General features: G+C 40.8%; 3 protein-coding genes across 5 annotated transcripts in view; 2 read left to right on the forward strand and 1 right to left on the reverse strand.

Annotated features, from left to right (window-relative positions):
• The first annotated feature begins 4,743 nt into the window (after positions 1-4,743).
• Positions 4,744-23,937, forward strand: part of LOC141760301 (programmed cell death 1 ligand 1-like) — a 57,175-nt gene continuing 37,981 nt past the window's right edge. The window contains exons 1-5 of one of the 3 annotated variants that reach the window (XR_012592317.1): positions 4,745-5,069; positions 8,002-8,057; positions 8,189-8,548; positions 8,972-9,369; positions 9,402-10,041. Coding sequence is in view for 1 of the 3 variants with exons in the window: in XM_074622971.1 (XP_074479072.1) it covers positions 8,003-8,057; positions 8,189-8,548; positions 8,972-9,168 (612 nt within the window). In the remaining 2 variants the exon portion in view is untranslated. Of the gene's footprint in view, positions 5,070-8,001; positions 8,058-8,188; positions 8,549-8,971; positions 10,042-23,937 lie in introns of those variants that run through there. The other 2 variants (XR_012592318.1, XM_074622971.1) reach the window with 2 other exon arrangements.
• The window catches only part of LOC141761334 (CD276 antigen-like), a 58,946-nt gene continuing 45,003 nt past the window's right edge, over positions 9,995-23,937 (forward strand). The window contains exons 1-5 of the mRNA XM_074624670.1: positions 9,995-10,115; positions 11,847-11,879; positions 13,424-13,532; positions 14,647-14,702; positions 14,834-15,193. Coding sequence (XP_074480771.1) covers positions 9,995-10,115; positions 11,847-11,879; positions 13,424-13,532; positions 14,647-14,702; positions 14,834-15,193 — 679 coding nt within the window. The remainder of the gene's footprint in view (positions 10,116-11,846; positions 11,880-13,423; positions 13,533-14,646; positions 14,703-14,833; positions 15,194-23,937) is intronic.
• LOC141761227 (uncharacterized) lies at positions 19,155-23,185 on the reverse strand. Its single transcript, XM_074624556.1, has 5 exons — positions 23,093-23,185; positions 21,647-21,702; positions 21,156-21,515; positions 20,229-20,733; positions 19,155-19,203 (listed from the first exon to the last, which is right to left on the reverse strand). The coding sequence occupies exons 1-5, from the start codon at positions 23,164-23,166 to the stop codon at positions 19,155-19,157; spliced, it is 1,044 nt and encodes a 347-aa protein (XP_074480657.1). The 5' UTR covers positions 23,167-23,185.

Consider the following 23,937-nt stretch of genomic DNA (forward strand, 5'->3'; position numbering starts at 1 on the left):
CCCATCCCTGAGCAATAAGATTGTGCAGATAGTCTTTCATTTCTTTGTAGAGCGGCTTTGGCACTGATTTACTGGTGAGTTAGTGGGCTTGTTGCATCGTTTCTTATGTTTTGGCCAGTGTTCAACTTGACAGGCTTTTGAACAGTAAATGTCTTTTTTACATGATGCACACTTTCTTAAGCTTTTGTCTTTCCCAGAGAGACCACAGTGGGAACAGTGCTGTTGGGACGTTATACTGTTGCTGGTTACTCCTAGTCCCGTGGGGGTAACCCTCTTTCGTTTAAAGGCCCATCTTTGTCTTGTCTGGTTCCTCTCACTTTGCAACCTGCGAGGAAGTGTTCATCACTGCCGCATCTGTAGCAATGAGTGCAATATTCACTTTCACTCTGCTGGCAGCCAATGCATTTTCTCAGGCGTGCACGATTTGGAGCACGATAATGTGGCTGTGGTGCAAACCTCTGTTGATATTGTGCTGTTTCTCCTCTTCGTCCTGGTCCTGGGGGAGGCCAGACGCTTTGTGGTGGATACTGGAACTGAGGAGGGGGAAGGTATTCCTGTGCAGCCACATGCTGTGTCTGTGCTGGACTATGCTGTCGAATTGACTCTCTGATTTGTGCAACTTCAGCACCAATATTTTTCAGTAATGCCATGTCAGAGCGCAATTCTTTCAATTCATTCAGTACATCAGGCTGGATTTTGCTGGTTTGTTCTGAGCTTGGATTTTTCCTCCCTTTATCCACAGGTGGGTCAGACTGAACTGAGTGCACAGTTGTTGGTCGCTGCTGGCTTAGTAGTTTCTTTTTATTTTGTCGTTCTGCTTCATTTGCACAAGCAATGTTAAGTTTTTCAAGAAGCAGCTCATCACTTGTCGTTGTTTGTTGCAGGTAAGGCTGGAGGTCACTTCTAATGCTATCATTTTGCAGGCCTGTCAGAACGGTATGAAGAAACATGCTCTGTACGAGGACAGGATCATATCTTAAACCAGATTCTGCTTCTTGCGATGCAAACAGGATTTTCTGTCTCAAATCTAGGGCTCGGATAAGGAAATTTTGTGGGGTTTCCTTGCTACTCTGAACCTCTGAGGTTAACTGTTTGTACAGTTCTGTTGCACCTTTTTCTTGGTAATGGGACCTAAGAATCCTCCTTAAGGTAGGTAAGTTAAGATTACTCTTTCCCTCAAGGTAACTGCGTAGTTGTAAACTTGGTGCTATTGCTCTAATCACTGCATCAACTACTTCTATTTCAGGAAATCCCTTATTGATGCCTTGCTCAATCTGGTGTGCTAGACTGGAGAAGGTAAGTTTGTCCTTTTGACCTGGCTCACCTATCTGGCCTGATATTTTAAATTCTCTGCCCCACTGTAGTGACAGGCGGGGTTGGGAGGTCTGTTGAGCAGGTACATGGTCTCCTTTAGCGCTGTTACTGTTTTCACTCGCTGACTTTTGATTTTTATTGTTTAGGTTTGCTTTCTCCTGAAGTGACAAAGCTAATGCTAATTGCAGTGACTCTATCTCTTTTTGTAACCGCTCTCCTTCTGGAGGCTGAATAATCTGCTCCTGCACAGAATCTGTCTGTTTTGCATCTGAGTTTTTCTGTTCTACTGCACTATTTTGGGCAGCCTGTTGCAACTCATCTATCTTGTCTTTTAAAGTCAGTAGCTCTACCATACCCTCATCTTCAAGCTCACTTAACTCTTCTCTTTCTATGTGCCTTGTGACATGTACGATAAGAGAGGAGCGACTTTTGCCTGACACTATTTCAAATTTTGACCCAGCAATGTGTAGAAAATCACAAACTTCAATCAAATCATCTCTTGTCAATGTGTACAGTGCACCACCAACTTCGAGTTTCAAATCCTCTCGCTCCGACGAATCCATTTCAGTCTCTGGCCGTGGGACAGTGTCAGTGTGAAGCGGAACTTTTCCTTTGCAGAATAGACGACGCAGCTCTCCGGGCACCAGCGGTTGACCTCAGGTTGCATGCAAGTCTCTCTGCGCAGTTGTCGAACCACCACACGCTCTCCTCCACCTCGGCTGTAGATGTGATGAGTTGAATGATGATCGGGGACGTCTATCTGGAACAGCTTACCCTCGTCACATTCATCTCAGCGGTGCCTCCAAGATGTTGTGCCCTGAATAGGGAAATATTTGTATTGAGACTCTTGACACGATGCCTCCTCTCTTTCAGTCTCATGAGAATGAGGCACCTCAGGCCTCAGCAGGTACTACTAATCAATCTCCGAACAGGCCCAACAGGTAGATCACAGATGGACAGGGAGATAGGACATATTATGACATTTAGAGAGGTTTTAACCAAAATAATGTTTTTATGACCCATTTCACAATTAATTAATCTTTTATGTCACCACAATTGCCCTTATTACTCGAAGTTATTTATAGCTGATCAGCTTTCCTCATATAATATTCTACCTATCACAAGTTCAGTTATTACAGGTAGAACAGAGACAATCTACAGTCTGTCTTTAGTCCTCACAGGACTTCTTCCTCTGTGCTACTGATTACACATGACTGACCAGTGGACAGACACCAAGACAGGAACACTAATGTACTTCTGACACCAGATGGAGCCACTTTAGTAGATTAGATATTTTGAGGAAGTATGATCTGCTTTGACCTGACAGCAGTGGGAGGTGACTGAAAGCTGCAGTCAAGACAAACACACTCTCACCAAACAACTGACTCCTCATTAGATCAAATGTTCAATAAAATGTCATCAGACTAATCTATACTCGTCTCCAATGATTGTTGTTTTATTCCTGTTATTGTGTGGACTATTTAAAGGCTGTTATAAATATGGTGTTTTAATGCAGGCTAATAAAAATAAGGCTAAGTACCTCCATAAGATCATGGACTAATCATGGATTAGAGAGGAAAACTATTTCACCAACTAGATTTCTCCTCGATGGTTAACGAAGTTTCTGGTCAGCTTTTGATTTTACGCACAACACAGACTAGAGGAGCGACACTAAAGGACGAGGACAAAGCGTTTTAATATCTGAAATAGGGCTGGGCGATATGGCCTAAAAATGATATTGCGATATTTTTAAGGAATAACGAATACACATATATATCGTGATATTTTTCAAATTTCCTCTAAGCACTTCATAAATGCTTGATTTAACCCTTTGATGCGTACAATCACACCAATATGATGATTCTTGACACTACCAAGTGTTTTCATATTCAAAATAGTTATAAAAACTAGACAGAGAAAGCCATAGATATTCACATGACAAGTTAAAATAATAAATACTTCCAGAATAAAGTCTGGGAAAGGAGAACAAGACGGAGAGACAACTGTAGGACCTCTAAACTAAACTCCAGAGGAACCTGGTTCTTTAGTCTCTCTATTCGTTCCTGGGCAGCAACAAATATAAAACAGTCCAAATTAATCTCACCACATTTCTTCACAAAAACAAACAAACCATAAACAGGATTAATATAATATATCAACTTTCTGTATTTCCACATTACCTTGTGTCTCTTCTGTTGTAGAGGACCAAAGTACGAGACTCTGCGCACCAATAACCAACTGTGGAGCGGTCACCTCCTGCTGCTCCTCTCTGCTGCTCCTCTCTGCTGCTGCTCCTCTCTGCTGGTGCTGCTCTCTGCTGGTGCTGCTCTCTGCTGCTGCTCCTCTCTGCTGCTGCTCTCTGCTGGTGGTCGTTGACGCTGCTGCTGCCATCCATGGATGTATAAGAGAACTGGAAGGCTGAGCCTCGTTCATTCCCATGACAAGTGCTCTCCTCTTCCTTCCTCCTCAGTTACACAGCAACTGTGCAACCGTTGGTTTGATGCAGCCTTACACTTCAGGAAACCCAAGGTCTATAAGGTGGTAGGGCTGCACGATTATGGACAAAATGCTAATCACGATTATTTTGATCAACAACACACAATTCTAATGATTAGGAAATTAATACATTTATTTTTATTGATTAAAATAAATCTTGGCATTAGTATTTGTAATTCTATATTATGAGGTGCTCAGAGTTCATGTTAGGAAGTTAAACAGGTCATCATTCCCTCTCTATTATCTATTTTATATTGCTGTGAAAACATCTCCTCCAAACAACTGTACTTATTCAAGGTTCTCACCAAAAAATCAAATTTACAAGAATACATTGAACGCGATTTGCAGACAGAAGTTTTTGGATTTGTAAGCAGACATATTTTGATATCAGTGGAAAGTTTTGCTCTCAAAACTTTTTTTGTTGTTGTTTGATTGCATAATAAAGACACTAAAGTAACTCCAAAGGAAAGGAGCTTCAATGCTTCCTTTCTTATCTCCTTTAGCAGAGGACACACTGGAGCATCCTTTACCAAAGGAAAGGAGAGAATAACATCCCATAATGCCTTGCAGCCTGCAGCATTTAAAGGGATGCACCATTCAGCTGTTCATCATAACAAAATATATGCTGATCTTGCATATTATTCTCATACACTAATTGTGATTCATGTTTAATTTGAGTGGACGGTGACACCTGTCCTCCTCACAGTAGAGGAACTCAAAGAGGAACTCAAAGAGGAGAAGTCACAAATATCAGAATAAAGTCCACAGAGAGGAAAACTAAAGTGTGAGCAGCATGGTGTCATCTCCTGTCATCTCCTGTCACATCTTCTCCTCCTCTACCAGCAGACTGTCGGTGTAGCTGCTGGTCCTCTGACTGGTGCGGATGTGGTGGACGGCTCTTTTTTATACACCCGCCGGTGTCCTCCGCCGGTATCCTTCCGCCGCCACCAAAATGTAAAAACCAACGAAATATCATTAACAGTAATCGAACCTGTCGTCTATATATCCATCATCCGTCCAGATTTCGATCGGCAAAAAAAACAAAAACGAGAGCGACTGCGATTCTGGTTATCTTCGCATTGAAGTCGGGACTATATTATGTTCTCAGCACACAGGCTGGGATTGTGGGAAAACCCATGTTTTTTCCCAACCTGTAACTTTCGAAAGCAAACCGGACTATTATTCAACAGCAGATCAGGAATCACTACCAGAAACTGCGCATCTCATAGTTTGGTCCTGTAAGACAGAGGAGACACAAGGTAATGTGGAAATACTATAGTTGATATATTATATTAATCATGTAAATGTTTTTTTTTTTATTTTTGTGAAGAAATGTGTTGAGGATAATTTGGACTGTTTTATATTTAGTTGCTGACCAGGAACGAATAGAGACATGAAGTGAAATAAATAGAAAACAAATCAAACTACCAGAGTCTGTTAACATGGAGGTGGAGCTGTCTGCAGCATATAACCAACACTAACATGGAGAAGTCTACAGACAGACAGAGTGGAACATTTAACAATAGAGGAGTAAACTATAGTAGACAAATACGAAGAAATTAAACACTTAATCAGACTAACAGTAACTCAGTTGAAGCTGCTAAATGCAGGAAGAACAGCTGGTGAAAGAAAAAACTCCAGATGTGTGAATTAACAGACTTATTAATTTAACAGAACACTCAAAAGTCAGATATAGTCGTTTATATATAAATATCATTACTCTGTGTAAAGGATGGATTACACCTCTTTATATCCATTAATTACAATACTGCGTGTATTTCAGCCTTCTTTCAGCTGCCCCTCCATCTCTCTCAGGAGGTGTGGAACAGACTCAAGAGAAAGTAAAAGAATAAATATAAAAATATAAATCAAAGCAGTAAACACCCTCATCATAAATCCAGCTGTTCTTCCTGCATCTGTCAGTTTAAACTGTGGTTTTTAGTCTGGATTATGACTCTCACTTCTTCATATGTGTGTAATAATAGGCTCGTTGGAGATGAACGCCTGGAAAGTAAATGAGATCAGGCTGCAGCAGGAGGAGCAGGATGGGGTGGAGACTAAAAGCTGAGTTTAAGTTGGACAGTTTCCAGCAGCCTTCACTGAATTAACAGGAAGTCACAGAAAAAGTGACTTCCTGTTAGATCTGATTTGTAGGCCACTTGTAGTTTTCAGGTCTAGGTATACCAGAACCTTTTCAGACCACATTGTGATTTATTTATATTTGTTTGTTAATCTATGTGTAAATGTGCTTTTATCTGGCGTTAGATTATATCCTTTATTATTGTTATGTCCATCTTGTAAAGCACATAATGAGCACACGTTTTGATAAAACGAGTGCTCATTATGTTATATAAATAACCTTCATTATTATAATTATTATTATTATCAACACACAAGATGTGTTTGTTAACAGATGAAACCTTCATTACACAACATGAGACCAATACAATCTAGTGTTAAATATTACAATTACACAGAAAGTTGTGACTTTTCTACAAAACTAAGAGCCAATCAGCTGTTTGATCAGGCGCGAGCCAGGCGTTTCCCATCATGCACTGGGTCTTGCAGCCGGTGGAGAGCAAATGCGGCGCCTGGCTTTAAAAACTGCGGCCGTCTCGATCTCGTGAGGTTATCGTTGCCCACGTGTGCATGACGTCAGAGCAAGTTGGCATCAGGCAAGGCCTATAGAAAGGAGGCTGGGTCACGCGTCATATCTCCCGGGGTATAACACATTTGCAGTAAAATCTCGCCTGTACTCGCTGAAATTGAGCCAATCGCAACGCACGACCGCAGCTTCAGTTACACTGCGCATGTGTTATACCCCATACCCCAGGACCCACGTCTGCCAGTGACCCAGCCTCCTTTCCCTAGGCCTTGGCATCAAGGCGGACACAAATCTAACCGGCATGCATTGCGCCTATTACCATACGATCTGCGCACTGAGCTCTGATTGGTCAGTAGGAGGTGCTTTTATACGAGTTGATCTCTTATCTGGAACATAACCTGTTCCGGAGCAGGTTAGCTGTTCAGCATCAGTTACCATGGTGATCTACCCAGCATCAGTTACCATGGAGATCTACCCCGGTAAGAAGTGATCCACCTTCGTAGGACGGAAAACCCTGAAGGGTTAACCCTGAAGTTACCTCGCTAACGCCAAATCCTGCTTCGTAGTCCAGACATCTGGTTCCTCTAGAGTTTAGTTTATAGGCTTGTTGTCTCTCCGTCTTTTTCTCCTTATCCCGACTTTACTCTGGATGTAGTACTAATATTAACTCACTCGTCATGTGAATGAAATGAGGCCGACTACTCGTCTCCTGTTTTTTTGTGTTGCGTGCCAAGAATGTGCGACAGCTCTGAAGCAGCTTAAATTAGTTTCGGTGTAGTTTTTCTAACTATTGAATATGAAAACGCTTCGTAGTGTCCTCGTCCTTTAGTGTCGCTCCTCTAGTCTGTGTTGTGCGTAAAACAAAAATGCTAACCAGAAACTTTGTTAACCATCGAGGAGAAATCTAGTTGGTGAAATAAACTGGATTATTTCTCTGTTACAATACTAATGGTCATTGTATTTTACATCGTTAGAAAGCCTGTTTATTTACCTTCACAATGATGTCCAACTTGTAAGGATCATACATTTGTTGGATGAGCAGCACAGCTGATTATGTGGGTAGCACCCAAAATGCTCTGCCAATGGTAAACAGTGTATTCTAGGTAGGCATTACACTACGTGGGGGCTGGCTTGACCGCAGTGACTAACGAAACATACAACATGGAAGTTAAACCATTAATGCATGATGATCACAGATAATACAGCCTTTAAATAGTCCACACAATAACAGGAATATAACAACAATCATTGGAGACGAGTATAGATTAGTCTGATGACATTTTATTGAAGGTTTGATCTAATGAGGAGTCGGTTGTTTGGTGAGAGTGTTCAACACTGTTGATCTCAGAGCAGATCATACTTCCTGTTCTTCCTCAGTTGTAAATATCTAATCTACTAAACTGGCTCCATCTTGTGTCAGAAGTACATTAGTGTTCCTGTCTTGGTGTCAGTCCACTGGTCAGTCATGTGTAATCAGTAGCACAGAGGAAGAAGTCCTGTGAGGACTAAAGACAGACTGTAGATTGTCTCTGTTCTACCTGTAATAACTGAACTTGTATCTGATGTGTTTCTGTCTCCTCTCACAGGATGAAGATGATCTGCAGCATCCTGCTGCTCCTCAGTCTGACCTCCTGTGTCTCTGGTTAGTTGACCTTCACTTTATTATCCACAAACACTAAATACACTTTCAGACAAACATCTCTAGATGGAGTTTGACATGTTCAAGTTGTCAGTTTGTCTGCTGCTCACTTTCCCTCTCTGTCTCCTCTACAGGAGCATTTGTAGTGAATGTGACACAGACCTCCTATCAGGCAGAGGAGAACCACGACATCACACTGGAGTGGATGTTCACAACCAGAACCAACAGTTCCCCCAACGCACTTTCTATCCTCTGTCGACTGTTTGCTGATCTCAAGAACTTAGTCCTGTTTCATCTCCATGAAGGTGTTGAGCTCCCAGAGTCTCAGAATAAACAGTTTGCAGGACGAGTCCGGTGGGACAAAGACGTCCTCAGAGACGGACGAATCAGACTTCACATGTCCAGACTCAGGATTAATGACTCTGGTGTGTACCGGTGTGAAGTGCTCACACTTTATGGTGGGAGCTACAAGATATGTCACCTCAAAGTCACAGGTGAGTGTATTCAGTAGAAGTCAGTCAGTGAAACCAGACTAAGAGTCTACAGCCCTGCTAGTGCTAAACACATCTTAGTTTAGCATGTTAGCATGCTGCAGGGGTCATACTGGTTAGTATAAAAGTAGTCTCAGCTTCATCCCTGCTGGAGCTGTACCAAAGAACACATATTACTAAGAAGTGAAAGTCAACTGGTCGTTCCATTACAACGTCAGCTCCCAGCAGCAGAGCTACGCTTCTGCCATTTTGGACTGAAAGCGACTACCAGACGCAGTAAAACGTACGTCATGGCTACCGCTGATGAAGACTAGGATCATATTTAGTCTTTCTTTTGTCAGTCTGCTGGATTTATTTAGTTTCCTGTTTCAGTAAAATGGTTCCACTTCAGACAATCACACACATTTTATTTTCTGTCCTTTACAGCAGCTGCTGATGAGCCCAAACCTCCGACACCAACAAGGAGACCACAACCAGTGAGTGGGGGAATGATCAGCCTCTATGTTGGACTGACAGCAGCTCTACTGGTTCAATGTGTTGTACTCTGCATTACCTTCCTTCGTAAACGACGCGTAGGCCTAGAGAGTAAACACCGAAACAGACGTACAGACGAATCGATGTGACCTGGAGTAGGATACACCTCTGTAGGATTACAGAGAGAGGAGATGATAGTTGTATCATCAATGTGTGCAAAAACATAAAATGTCACAGAATGATGCATGTTTTTGGGATACAGTGTAAATATAGAACACACAGCATTTTTAGCTTTATAAAATGTTGAACTATGTTGTATGTGTAAGGCAGTAGCCTAAGTCGACCACCAGGTGTCGCTGGTGAGATGTCAATCCCCATCCAGAATCCATGGATGTGTTAAAGGAAGAGAATGGAGCAATAACCATGTTTGTCCGTTACAGGAAACCATAGTTCTGAAATCCAGTTACGTGTTGGACATAATTTTTCCTTGTTTGCTTTGCTGTCAGTGCTTCGTTTGGTAAACATGGAGGCCTGCATCATCGTAGAATATATTAATTCACACACACTCTTTCAGTTTATCTTTTCAACTAAAGTGTTAATTAAGATGTTGACTTTCTCTTTGGCATGAGTTGTAAAAGGTAAGATATGTTTAGTATGTGAATAGTGTCCGTAATGTTGGTCTGTTACTGAGTACGAGCAGAGCATCCTCTCAGTGGAGAAGAAAATAGTGCAGGATGGAGGATTAGTCTTTTCAGTTATTGTCTGCTATCTGTCTTATTGTTTCATTTATATTATTTTCACGTTAGATCTTATGTTAAGATGCCTTAAATCATTTTATGTGTAGTAATTTATTTTCAGTGTTAGATTATTATTTTACTCTGTTTACTTTTGCACTAGAATATACTTCCTCATGGAGGGTTTACTTTGCTTTCACTGCTTCGTAAGGTTTTGGACCAGCAGTAGAGATGACAGCCGATGTTGTGGGTGAATAAAGTGTTCCCGGTCTCAACCACAATCCAGAACTCCTGTGCCGGTGTTTCCTTTTCTCTGCACCACAACCCATCACACATTAAGAAACACAACGCAGAGTCCCAGGGTGTGCAGAGAGGCTCCAGCACGTGGGTTACATATGTATGGAGCTGTAGTGTATGCAAAAACATACAGACTACATACTGTACAGATTTACAGTATCTATTCACCAACATGAACCTCATTTCCTCTGTCTATCTACAGTACCCATTTATCAGATATTAGACAACATTGTGCTATCTAATATGATAATATAGGCTACATTTACTAAAGGATTAGACACTTCTGAAGATTTGCTTCATATAGTCGACATACTAAAGTTTTTCAGTTGGACATGTGGTGACTGTTGGATAATGTAAGAGCTTGTCCAAACTGTCATATACTATGTTATACGGTAGTTGAATGCGCTTGTGCATGTACTGTGGGGGTTTACGTAAGTAACGGAAACGATCCACTTGTAACTGAACGGCTGTCTGACGGTGTTCATTAAAAGTCAGGAAAGTTAAATAAAGCCTCCATCGCAATTATTTACACAAACATAATAAAACAAGTTTATATTTCATTTAGTTTTCTAATTGCTCGATAATGTAATGAACTAGAACTGGGTTTGTTACTTTATAACAGATGGGACAGGCGACAGATGGATCTTTTGGCAGATTTATTTGAAAAGATAAAAAGTTAAAAACGTTACAAAAATACTTTAAAGGGACTGTTTGTAACTTTTTACACGTAAAAATCATTGCGGGTCAGTGTTCCATGCGTGCTCGCGTGTGGCTACGCTTTTCAGACTCAGACTCCAACACAAACTACACGGAAGCACCAAAACCTCTTGGTTGTATCTAGTGAAGCCCGTCTGTTAAACAGTGTTGGCCGCGGTCGGAGGATGCGGGGGAGACCGTAGCTTTGGTCTCCAGGACCGGAGTCTCTGCTGTACTCTGCTCCTCTGCCTGCCTTCACTCAGCTCGCTCCACCTCTCACGTACATGAGCGCACACTCCACACTGCAGAAGAGTTAGTTTAGCTCTGAGAATATCTAGTGAACGTTTGTGCAGAAATAACTGCTGCAGCTCCTCCAGACCAACAGAGGTTTCCCGTGTCTTGTGAAGTGACGGGGCTCCGCAGAGAGAAACGTTATCGTCTCCGAACAAAGCTCCGGTGTCTCCCCTGTTCCCTCCGGCCGCGGTCGGGAGGCTGAGGCAGGAAAAGCCAACACTAGGATCAGCATTGATTCATGGAGAGACGTTTAGAGATGTTTAACTAATTCACAGTTTCTGTATGTGATCTTAATGTGTGTCAGATAATGCAGTGGGTTAGAAAAGATGGTTAGTTTGCATGCAAGACCTTGTCTATGTGAAGCATAAACTAAACACATCAGATGTGGCGAAGCTAGCTACCCAAATATCAAATACAAATAATATCACAACAGTGAAACTCAATGAATAACATTAAACCAAATCAATACAAGTACATTCTAGAAATCAAAGTTGAACAGTCTTGCTCAACCATGTGCAATTGCTACTGCTAAGGTAAGCCCAGTACGTTACCAATCCATGAAAGAAAAGGGTTTGTAATTCCATGTGTTGAAGTTGTGGTTCCAAGTCAAAGATGTCGATTTTGCTGTGCTCAAATCAAGTTGTGCAGATTGGAGGAAGCTGATCGCTCCAATACTTCTTCCCAGCAGCTTGATAGCTTGGCGCTAACTTCCTTGCGGTTGTTGCTTGAAGTTAGTTGGTAAAAAGGCAGGCTCTCGCGTCTTCTGTTTAGAGGTTCCTTGTGTTGCTATGTCTGTTTCCTAACAGGCCATAGATCAGAGCAGCAGCTCACCTCCACAGGTCAGGAGGTGAGGAGAAGGAGCAGAAAGAGGCGGAACAAAGAGATTCTTCTGGTTTTGTCCTGGGTGAATTTCACACCTATGTGTGAATGCTACAGTAGCCAATGGCTTCTGAGCTGAGCTGAGTCCATGGGTCAAGGATCATGTTACTGAGTTCATGTGGTCACTTGCCACCAGTCATTTTGGTGGGTCCCTACAGTGACAGTATGTATACGCCTCTCTGTCAGTTTATTTCTTTCATGAAACATAATATTGTTAAATATACACTTAATAAAGGCTACATGAGGTGAAAGAAAGCCCCCCCACTCCTCGTCAAAGCTGATTGCATGTCCACTCCTGATACTCTGATTCTCTTGAAGAGACGCACCTAAGAATCGGGCAGTGTTAATAGTCGAAATAAAAAAACAACAGGTAAAGCAGTCGCCACGCGGCGTTAGGGGCGAGCCATGGAGGTCCAGGCCCGTCCAAAAAGGTCACTGTGCCCCCTCAGCTGAATTCTCTCCTGACAAAAAAACTAAACTGAAATAACAGCTAAGCTATAAGTAAAATGAAGTCATTCAGTTTGGTAATGGAAGGACTTAACACAGCAATGCATAATAAAGCACAAAACAGTGCTAGTTTTGCATTTAGGAAACAACTAGGACATGTACTTGGGCTTGATTACATTGTTTTCTATTGGAGGGTCCTAACTGGCTGCGAACAACATGGTGCTGCACAGCAACACGGCGCTGCACAGCGCGGCTTGACGTTTTGTCTGAACTTCTATCGGATACACGGTTCCTATTTTTTCCTGTCACTCATATTGAGAGGAACGGCTGATTAGTTTAGATAAAATGACCCGAGAAAACCGGGACAGTTGTTCTGGATGTAAATGAAGATATTAACTTGATTACTGACACTTTCAGCACAGGCATTGACGCTCACAGTTATATGTAATAAAGTTCACTAGTGAAACTTTATTACGAGCTACCTGTCAAAAAATATAACAGCCACCTCACTAATGGTTCAAATAAAACACGAACAAACAGCGCAAAGAGACAACTATGGAAACTCTGGGAAATATGAGCCGTCACTACAATATGACAGTAAGAAGCCTCGTTTTGATCCGCTCCCGTTAAACGTTAGTGTGTGTTTATTTAATCTAGCTCAATAGAAACAAATGAGAGAAAGTAGACCTACAGACCTGGTGCATTAAAGCACAGTTAGGACCAAGAGAGTAAAAAGCATCCTGTGCTCCTCTCACATCTTACTTCTTCTACCTGTTTGGATTATTCTGTTCAGTATTGTGGAATAAAACAATGGACTAATGTTATACAGCAGGCTGAACAGGGACAACAACTGGTGAGACAAACATCCACATTTAGTCTTTATTAACTTAAATTATAGTTATGAAGAAATCAGTCAGACTGTTAGATTAATGTGTTGTTTAACTGTCTGTTTATCTCGGCACCCGTCTGTGTGCACATTTTGACCCTGAACGAGCAAGACGCAGGGCGTGTCTGAGGAGTTATCTGTAGCCTCCAGTACCTCCTCATTTCACTACAGATGAGGAGGAGGAGGAGGAGGAGGAGGAGGCAGCAGACCACCTCTGCTTCCTGTTACTTGTTGCTGTAGAGTCTCATAGTTTGGTCCTGTACGTCAGAAGAGACTCAAGGTAATGTAGAAATACTATAGTTGATATATTATATTAATACTGTAAATGTTTTTTTTTATTTTTGTGAAGAAATGTGTTGAGAATAATTTGGACTGTTTTATATTTAGTGGCTGACCAGGAACGAATAGAGACATGAAGTGAAATAAATAGAAAACAAATCAACAAACAACCAGGTTCCTCTGGAGTTTAGTTTATAGACTCGTTGTCTCTTCGTCTGTTTCTCCTGATCCCGACTTCACTCTGGATGTGTTATTAATTTTAACTATGTGAATATCATCTACTACTCGTGTCCTGTTTTTTGTGTTGTGTTTTGTGCGCATGTACAACAGCTCTGCAGCAGCTTCAATCAGTTTCTCTGTCTAGTTTTTATATTTTTCGAATATGAAAACGCTTCTAGTGTCCTAGTAGTGTCCTAGTAGTGTCCTAGTAGTGTCCTAGTAGTGTCCTCGTAGTGTCCTAGTGGTGTCCTAGTGGTGTCCTAGTGGTGTCCTCGTCCTTTAGTGTCGCTCCTCTAGTCTGTGTTGAGCGTAAAATCAAAAGCTGACCAGATACTTTGTTAACCATCGAGGAGAAATCTAGTTGGTGAGATAGTTTTTCTCTGTAACCTCCTACTCTGACTACAGAAACATACATATAACACACGAGAAACAAACCAAACAGCAATCCCTCATGGTTGTTCAGGTCGGCCACCGGTGTTATTTTTAATGTCATTTGTTTTAGTGTTTTTAAACTTGTCTTGGTTCTTCAGTGATCACAGTTGGCAACTTGTTCCACATTGTGATAGACCTATAAATAACAGATCTGCACACTGCATCTGTTCTGGGTTTCTGCTTGACTAGATCACCCCTCCCTGCAGTTTGACTGTGTTGATCTCAAAGCAGATCATACTTCCTGTTCTTCCTCAGTTGTAAATATCTAATCCACTAAAGTGGCTCCATCTGGTGTCAGAAGTACATTAGTGTTCCTGTCTTGGTGTCAGTCCACTGGTCAGTCATGTGTAATCAGTAGCACAGAGGAAGAAGTCCTGTGAGGACTAAAGACAGACTGTAGATTGTCTCTGTTCTACCTGTAATAACTGAACTTGTATCTGATGTGTTTCTGTCTCCTCTCACAGGATGAAGATGATCTGCAGCATCCTGCTGCTCCTCAGTCTGACCTCCTGTGTCTCTGGTTAGTTGACCTTCACTTTATTATCCACAAACACTAAATACACTTTCAGACAAACATCTCTAGATGGAGTTTGACATGTTCAAGTTGTCAGTTTGTCTGCTGCTCACTTTCCCTCTCTGTCTCCTCTACAGGAGCATTTGTAGTGAATGTGACACAGACCTCCTATCAGGCAGAGGAGAACCACGACATCACACTGGAGTGGATGTTCACACCCAGAACCAACAGTTCCCCCAACTCACTTAATATCCTCTGTCAACTGTTTACTGAGCTCAAATACTTAGTCCTGTTTCATCTCTATGAAGGTGTTGAGGACCCAGAGTCTCTGGATGAACAGTTTAAAGGTCGAGTCCGGTGGGACAAAGACGTCCTCAGAGACGGACGAATCAGACTTTACATGTCCAGACTCAGGATTAATGACTCTGGAGTGTACATGTGTGAAGTGCTCACAGGTTATGGTAGTGGCTCTAGGATATGTCACCTCAAAGTCACAGGTGAGTGTATTCAGTAGAAGTCAGTCAGTGAAACCAGACTAAGAGTCTACAGCCCTGCTAGTGCTAAACACATCTTAGTTTAGCATGTTAGCATGCTGCAGGGGTCATACTGGTTAGTATAAAAGTAGTCTCAGCTTCATCCCTGCTGGAGCTGTACCAAAGAACACATATTACTAAGAAGTGAAAGTCAACTGGTCGTTCCATTACAACGTCAGCTCCCAGCAGCAGAGCTACGCTTCCGCCATTTTGGACTGAAAGCGACTACCAGACGCAGTAAAACGTACGTCATGGCTACCGCTGATGAAGACTAGGATCATATTTAGTCTTTCTTTTGTCAGTCTGCTGGATTTATTTAGTTTCCTGTTTCAGTAAAATGGTTCCACTTCAGACAATCAGACACATTTTATTTTCTGTCCTTTACAGCAGCTGCTGATGAGCCCAAACCTCTGAGACCAACAATGAGTCCACCAACAGAGATTTGGGTATGGATCGGCCTCTACGTTTTACTGACAGCAGTTCTCTGTGCTGGACTCTACATTGCCTTCCGTCGTTATTTTACTTAATCTACTTGTAAAGGAGGAAACCCTAATACAGCCGAAGACACGTCAAGTTTCTCAGAGGAACAACCCATCACGACTAACCAAGCGACAACCTCCAGTGCTGAGATAAGGTCGTGTCTAGAAGGTAAATCCCAAGCTGCGAAAATCTGCGAGTCTCGCTGCCCAACGACCTATCCTAACCTCAACCATTCAAGGTCAATGCCTAACCTTAACTCATCATCACTGAATGAAGAGTTCATCATTAAGATTTAACTCTAAGTTGGTTCAGTTTTCCCTCCAGCTGTTATCAATCAAGTGATTTATGTCCTCTGTTTACTGATGGATATTGTTACCTTGCACTGAATCTCCTAATGTTAACTTTATAAATGTTTTTCATACTGTAAATGTAGTGATTCCTTCAATATGGCCCTTTAGAGTTTTTAAAAACAGAAAGAAAAAAAAAAGGTCTGCTACGTTAGCTTTGACTCTCAGCATCTAATATTCATGAATTCAGCAGTTATATTAAGTTATTGTTTAAATGTTACTGAGCTGTACGGTGAGAAGAAGAAGAAGAAAAGATGATCTTCACCTTGTTGTTCTGGATCTTGAGGGTCACCTTTGTGGGCGGCCCAACCTGTCATCCATGTGCTCACCTGTTCACTTCTGTTTCCATGGAAACCAGATTTGTTTGCCTTTGAATAAAACATTAACTATATGGTAATTGTTTGTGTTTTATTTGTATTATTTCAGAAGTGTGGGACAGGCACATTAAGATGGAAAAAAAATGATATAAATAATTAGTTAACAAATAAATAATGTTAATATGGTGTAAAGTAATATGAATATGAAACAGTTCCATTTGAAATAATGTCATATTATAATTGAATAACCTCATTTAACGTATCTCAACATTGAGACCACAGTTGTGGGACATGAAGATAAAGTGGTGTTTGGACCCATAAAATGCTCCATAAAGTTTGTTAAATCTCATTATTTATAATGTCAAGATGGGTAATAACACGGTGTATATATTTATCAAGCATTGCACTGCACATTTTGACAAAAATGAAAAATGTCATTGCTGGGCAGAAACACCCTGTTACTGTTGCCTAAACCTAAGTTAGTGATTTTCTTTCTTAGATATAACTGTGGACGTTTGCGTGGCGAACAAATGACACGCAAAAAGCCTAAAATGTGTACTCATGACACGTGGAAAGTCTGCGTAAATGTCGTGCTATTTCTACGCCTTCCCGTGAGACCGGGTTGAATGTTTACTTTCATTTTTAAAAAGGGATCAGTAATTTCCTAAAGCAGCTGGGCACTGTAGTTTTTAACAAACGTTACTCAAACAGGAGGAAGTAGTGCATTTGTTGGGGACTATTTTCAGCTGTGGATTAATACACATACAGTGAGGTGGTGGTTTGTTTCTGCTGCCCCCAAGTGGCCAAATAAATCAGTAAAGAAGAATTTAAGGGGAGCTTAAGAGCTCCTCCTTGTGGAGTGATTGAAGAACATCTCTAATTGCTATAAAACAATAGATATACTATAAATAAGTATTGATCTATACAGATGTCTGCTATATGGCCTTGCTTGACCGTTTCCCAGGAAGATAGCCTACAGTTTCAAACATGTGTGTTGTTTTAAAGTGATTTACAGAAACAGTAGCTCGTGCATCACACGCCTCGAGGTGGTTTCTCTTCACAGCTGCACAGAGGAAGTGGAGAGCAGACCGTGTAGAAGTCAGCTGTGACGTCTCTCCTCCTGTCTTGGAGGCTGGCCTGGCCAACCTCAGCAGGTAGTGGGCTGACGAGGGAGGGGTCAGCTTGATGGAGCTCACCCTCTGTCTCTCTCTCTCTCTCTGTCTCTCTGTCTCTCTCTCTGTCTCTCTCTCTCTCTCTCTCTCTCTCTCTCTCTCTCTCTCTCTTCTCTCTCTCTCTCTCTCTCTCTGTCTCTCTCTGTCTCTCTCTCTCTCTCTCTCTCTCTCTCTCTCTCTCTGTCTCTCTCTCTCTCTCTCTCTCTCTCTCTCTCTCTCTGTCTCTCTGTCTCTCTCTCTGTCTCTCTCTCTCTCTCTCTCTCTCTCTCTCTCTCTCTGTCTCTCTCTCTCTCTCTCTCTCTCTCTCTCTCTCTCTCTCTCTCTCTCTCTCTCTCTCTCTCTGTCTGTCTCTCTCTCTCTCTCTCTCTCTCTCTCTCTCTCTCTCTCTCTCTCTCTCTCTCTCTTCCTGCAGCCACATCCACCTGACATCACCTTTGTTTGGTTCTGCACCTTCAACACCTCCACAGCACATTATGCCCACACATCCATGCACTCCATTCATTTGATGACATTACTGATCTACACACTCCGTTGTTCATTTGATGTTAACCTCAGTTTAATAAATAGTTTGGTTTTATATATATAACCTTGCGTGGACTCCCTTTGTGTCCCATTCCCTGAGCCAGTTTGTGACATCAGCCGTTTGTCTGTCAGCAGCGAGAAAGGATGAAGATGAATGTGTTATATCTCAGCGCTTGTGAGTAACCACGTCTTTAAGCATTGATGTTGCAGTAAAGTCAGTGTTGTACTATAATAGATGATGTTTCTGGATTAGTTACTGCTGCACTAGTGTGCATGAAAAGCTGTCAGATGTTCACATGTAGTGGAGTAACAAGTACAATATTTCCCTCTGAGGTGTAGTGGAGTATAAAGTAGCAGAAAATGGAAATACTCAAGAAAAGTACCTTGAATTTGTATTTAAATACAGTAACTAGTTACATTAAACCACTGCTGATATCAATCAATATCCTGATCTTATCTCCTCTGTGTGTGTTTTCTCAGGTGTGTTTCATGCCCTTGCCTCATCTGCTACCAAAAGAGAAGGTAAAGAGCTCTTTATGTGCAGATATCATTCACTTTGGAGCATTTTACTATAAAACTTGATTCATTTTCTATCTGTGAGACTTTTATTTCCTAAAGTATCTGACATTACACATCACACTTTTTAACTTTTAGAAAATCTAAATATTAGGACTGATTTATAGACCTGATTAGATGGAGCAGTGAAATTGTTCTCAAGCTTTTTATTCTCTATTTGTGTGTTATATATATATATACATATGTTTTTAACTGTTTAGAGAGTTAAAGTTTATAACTATTGCACCCACCTCAGATGTTATCAGGCCATTAGATGGACATTATCAGAGGTTATCAGCAAACAAACAGGCTGCTGAGCAGTGAAGAAAGAAACACAGGAAAATACTGGTGTCATCTGGTACACAGATTTATTCTGGTACAAAAATACAAAATAATGTTATATTATACACATTCATTCACTGATATCAAACAGTTTCTACCACACATTATTCTAATCTGAATATCTTTAATACACCTGGAACAGGCTGAATGCTTGGCCTGTGTTGTTGCTGTGTTGTTTCTCGAGAACCGCTCACACAAACAGCTTCACACTGAGCTTCCTTTGGTCCTGAGCAACACACCTACCATGACACAGTCAGACACACACCGAGTCAACCCGGAAACACCGGTTATAATATAAATAATATAAATATTAACAACAACATCTTAACATAAACTTATGTGAACAATTATAATATGAAAAAAAATAAACATGTCACAGAATCAAATCTTAAAAACTCTAAAGGCCATAATGAAGGAATCACTACATTTATATTTACAGTATGAACACATTATAAAGTTAACATTAGGAGATTCAGTGCAAGGTAACAATATCCATCAGTAAACAGAGGACATAAATCACTTGATTGATAACAGCTGGAGGAAAAACTGAACCAACTTACAGCTAAATCTTAATGATGAACTCTTCATTCAGTGATGATGACTGAAACAAATATAACAGTCTACAGATGTTAGAGGATCTTGATGGAGTCACATCAACCAGACGTGACTGTTTAGACGTCTTGTCTCAGCACAACTTCTGAGGTGATGTTATCTGTCATTTACCAAAACCGTCACATTTTATACTGTTTGACATCAAACATCTGGGAGGATGGAAGCATCCTTTACCCTGACATTAGTTATTTCTGCTGTAATAACACGAAGCGGAGGGGTCTCTCATCACCCTGAAGGGGATTATTCCACAACAATGACCTGCTAGCTGAACATTATCCTGATTATTACATGGCTACTTACTGAAGAAATCAATAATTTGACACAAAAACGGTCCTCCAGAGTCCGACATCAGAACTGCGCCCATAGCAACGGTCTGTTATACATAGCAACGGTCTTTTATACATAGCAACGGTCTGTTATACATAGCAACGGTCTGCTATAAAGAAATTATAAAGAAATTGACCTCTAATAGTTAAGGTTAGGCACTGACCTTGAATGGTTGAGGTTAGACATTGATCTCAAAAAGTTAAGGTTAGGCATTGACCTTGAATGGTTGAGGTTAGACATTGATCTCAAAAAGTTAAGGTTAGGCATTGACCTTGAATGGTTGAGGTTAGACATTGATCTCAAATAGTTAAGGTTAGGCATTGACCTTGAATGGTTGAGGTTAGACATTGATCTCAAAAAGTTAAGGTTAGGCATTGACCTTGAATGGTTGAGGTTAGACATTGATCTCAAATAGTTAAGGTTAGGCATTGACCTTGAATGGTTGAGGGTAGGATAGGTCGTCGGGCAGCGAGTGTCGCAAGAGTTTTCGCACATTTTCGCAGCTTGGGGGTTACCTTCTAGACACGACCTTATCTCAGCATTGGAGGTTGCCGCTTGGTTAGTCCTGATGGGTTGTTCCTCTAAGAAACTCATCGTCTGTACAGCTGTATAGATGTTCCCTCTTTTACCAGTAGATTTATGAAGGAATGCAAAGCAGAGTCCAGCACAGAGAGCCAGTAGAGCTGCTGTCAGTACAACGTAGAGGCCGATCCTTCCCCGACTCTCTGGTTGTGAGCTCATTGTGTGTCTCTCTGGTTGTGGTTTCATTGTTGGTCTCTCTGGTTGTGGTCTCATTGTTGGTCTCGGAGGTTTGGGCTCATCAGCAGCTGTTGTAAAGGACAGAAAATAAAATGTGTCTGATTGTCTGAAGTGGAACCATTTTACTGAAACAGGAAACTAAATGAATCCAGCAGACTGACAAAAGAAAGACTAAATATGATCCTAGTCTTCATCAGCGGTAGCCATGACGTACGTTTTACTGCGTCTGGTAGTCGCTTTCAGTCCAAAATGGCGGAAGCGTAGCTCTGCTGCTGGGAGCTGACGTTGTAATGGAACGACCAGTTGACTTTCACTTCTTAGTAATATGTGTTCTTTGGTACAGCTCCAGCAGGGATGAAGCTGAGACTACTTTATACTAACCAGTATGACCCCTGCAGCATGCTAACATGCTAAACTAAGATGTGTTTAGCACTAGCAGGGCTGTAGACTCTTAGTCTGGTTTCACTGACTGACTTCTACTGAATCTACTCACCTGTGACTTTGAGGTGACATATCCTAGAGCCCCTACCATAACCAGTTCGCATGTCACACATGTACACACCAGAGTCATTAATCCTGAGTCTGGACATGTGAAGTCTGATTCGTCCGTCTCTGAGGACGTCTTTGTCCCACCGGACTCGTCCTGTAAACTGTTCATCCTGAGACTCTGGGAGCTCAACACCTTCAAGGAGATGAAACAGGACTGAGGGTCTGAGCTCCGCTGACAGTTCACAGTAGATAAAGAGTGATTTGGGGGAACTGCTGGTTCTGGTTGTGAACATCCACTCCAGTGTGATGTTGTGGTTCTCCTCTGCCTGATAGGAGGTCTGTGTCACATTCACTTCAAATGCTCCTGTAGAGGAGACAGAGAGGGAAAGTGAGCAGCAGACAAACTGACAACTTGAACATGTCAAACTCCATCTAGAGATGTTTGTCTGAAAGTGTATTTAGTGTTTGTGGATAATAAAGTGAAGGTGAACTAACCAGAGACACAGGAGGTCAGACTGAGGAGCAGCAGGATGCTGCAGATCATCTTCATCCTGTGAGAGGAGACAGAAACACATCAGATACACTAGAGTGAACATGTAAGTCCTAATTCACAGTTCCTGCTGTACATCACACACTTAACTTTACATACTGAGGGGATTAGAAAGAGAAGTAAGTGATGATTTCAATGTCCACTGTCAGTATTCACAGTAACAGGATGGATTAATCATTGCTGTGTGTTTCTCTCCCAGCAGACCAGAGATCCAAGAAAAACAAAAGCTCAAAGCATGGTGGTGTCCTCTCCCTGTTGTTTCATGAATATACAGAACACTATATATACATGTATATATACACTATATAATATACAGAACACTATATATACATGTATATATACACTATATAATATACAGAACACTATATATACATGTATATATACACTATATAATATACAGAACACTATATATACATGTATATATACACTATATAACATACAGAACACTATATATACATGTATATATACACTATATAATATACAGAACACTATATAGTTACTGGTCCAGTGAACTTTATCAGCCATTTCTAATCAATAATATATTCATCAAACCTCTAACAACAATATGAACAGCAGTCTTCATAAACACAATATAACTCTAATAATGATTATCACATGAATGATTATAAAAAATAAAAATGAATGATGATCACAATGTTAAAATAACAGTATTGAACTGAATGATGGGATGTATTCAGTACCTGTTTTTATTAAAATATGGTATTTTAATGCAGGCTTATAAAAATAAGACAAGATACCTCCATAAGATCATGGACTAATCATGGATTAGAGAGAGAAACTATTTCACCAACTAGATTTCTCCTCGATGGTTAACGAAGTTTCTGGTCAGCTTTTATGTTTTATGCTCAACACAGACTAGAGGAGCGACACTAAAGGACGAGGACAAAGCGTTTTAATATCTGAAATAGGGCTGGGCGATATGGCCTAAAACAATATTGCGATATTTTTAAGGAATAACGAATACACATATATATCGCAATATTTTCAAATTTCCTCTAAGCACTTCATAAATGCTTGATTTAACCCTTTGATGCATACAATCACACCAATATGAGGATTCTTGACATTTTGGCGTTTTCATATTCAAAATAGTTATAAAAACTAGACAGAGAAAGCCATAGATATTCACATGACAAGTTAAAATAAGAAATACTTCCAGAGTAAAGTCTGGGAAAGGAGAACAAGACGGAGAGACAACTGTAGGACCTCTAAACTAAACTCCAGAGGAACCTGGTTCTTTAGTCTCTCTATTCGTTCCTGGGCAGCAAGAAATATAAAACAGTCCAAATTATTCTCACCACATTTCTTCACGAAAAAAAACCATAAACAGGATTAATATAATATATCAACTATCTGTATTTCTACATTACCTTGTGTCTCTTCTGTTGTACAAGACCAAACTACGAGACTGCACACCAACAACCAACTGTGGAGCGGTCCCCATCTGCTGCTGCTGCTCATCATCGTAACTGCTGATGATTCATGATAAGAGAACTGGAAGTGGAGCCCCGTTCATTCCCGTAACAGGTTCTCTCCTAGGAGGAGGCTCCTCCTCTGTTCAGGTTGATTTCGCCTTTCTATTTTCAGTTCCACAGCAAACTGTTGGTCTGATGCAGCCTGGTCTCACACCTTCCCCTCCCCACAGCTCAATGAAGCACCGAAGGTCTATAAGGTGGTAGGGCTGCACGATAATGGACGAAATGCTAATCACGATTATTTGGATCAATATTGAGATCACAATTATTTATCACAATTATTCCTAGATTTTAGGGACAAAATATTTTTATTGCAAATTCACACTTTAATAAACAGAGTTCTGCTTTCATTCAATGTTGTGCTGAATTCCAATTCTATTTGTTGTCCTTTTACTTTGATATTGTCATCTTTAGTGGTTATTTGCATAACACACAATTCTAATGATTAGGAAATTAATACATTTATTTTTATTGATAAAAAGAAATCTTGGCATTAGTATTTTTAATTCTATATTATGAGGTGCTCAGAGTTCATGTTAGGAAGTTAAACAGGTCATCATTCCCTCTCTATTATCTATTTTATATTGCTGTGAAAACATCTCCTTCAAACAACTGTACTTATTCAAGGTTCTCGCCAAAAACTTTACATTACATTGAACGCGATGTGCAGACAGAAGTTTTTGGATTTGTAAGCAGACATATTTTGATATCAGTGAAAAGTTTTGCTCTCAAACCTATTT

The sequence above is a fragment of the Sebastes fasciatus genome, chromosome 22, assembly GCF_043250625.1.
Source record: "Sebastes fasciatus isolate fSebFas1 chromosome 22, fSebFas1.pri, whole genome shotgun sequence".
Classification (NCBI taxonomy): Eukaryota; Metazoa; Chordata; class Actinopteri; order Perciformes; family Sebastidae; genus Sebastes; species Sebastes fasciatus.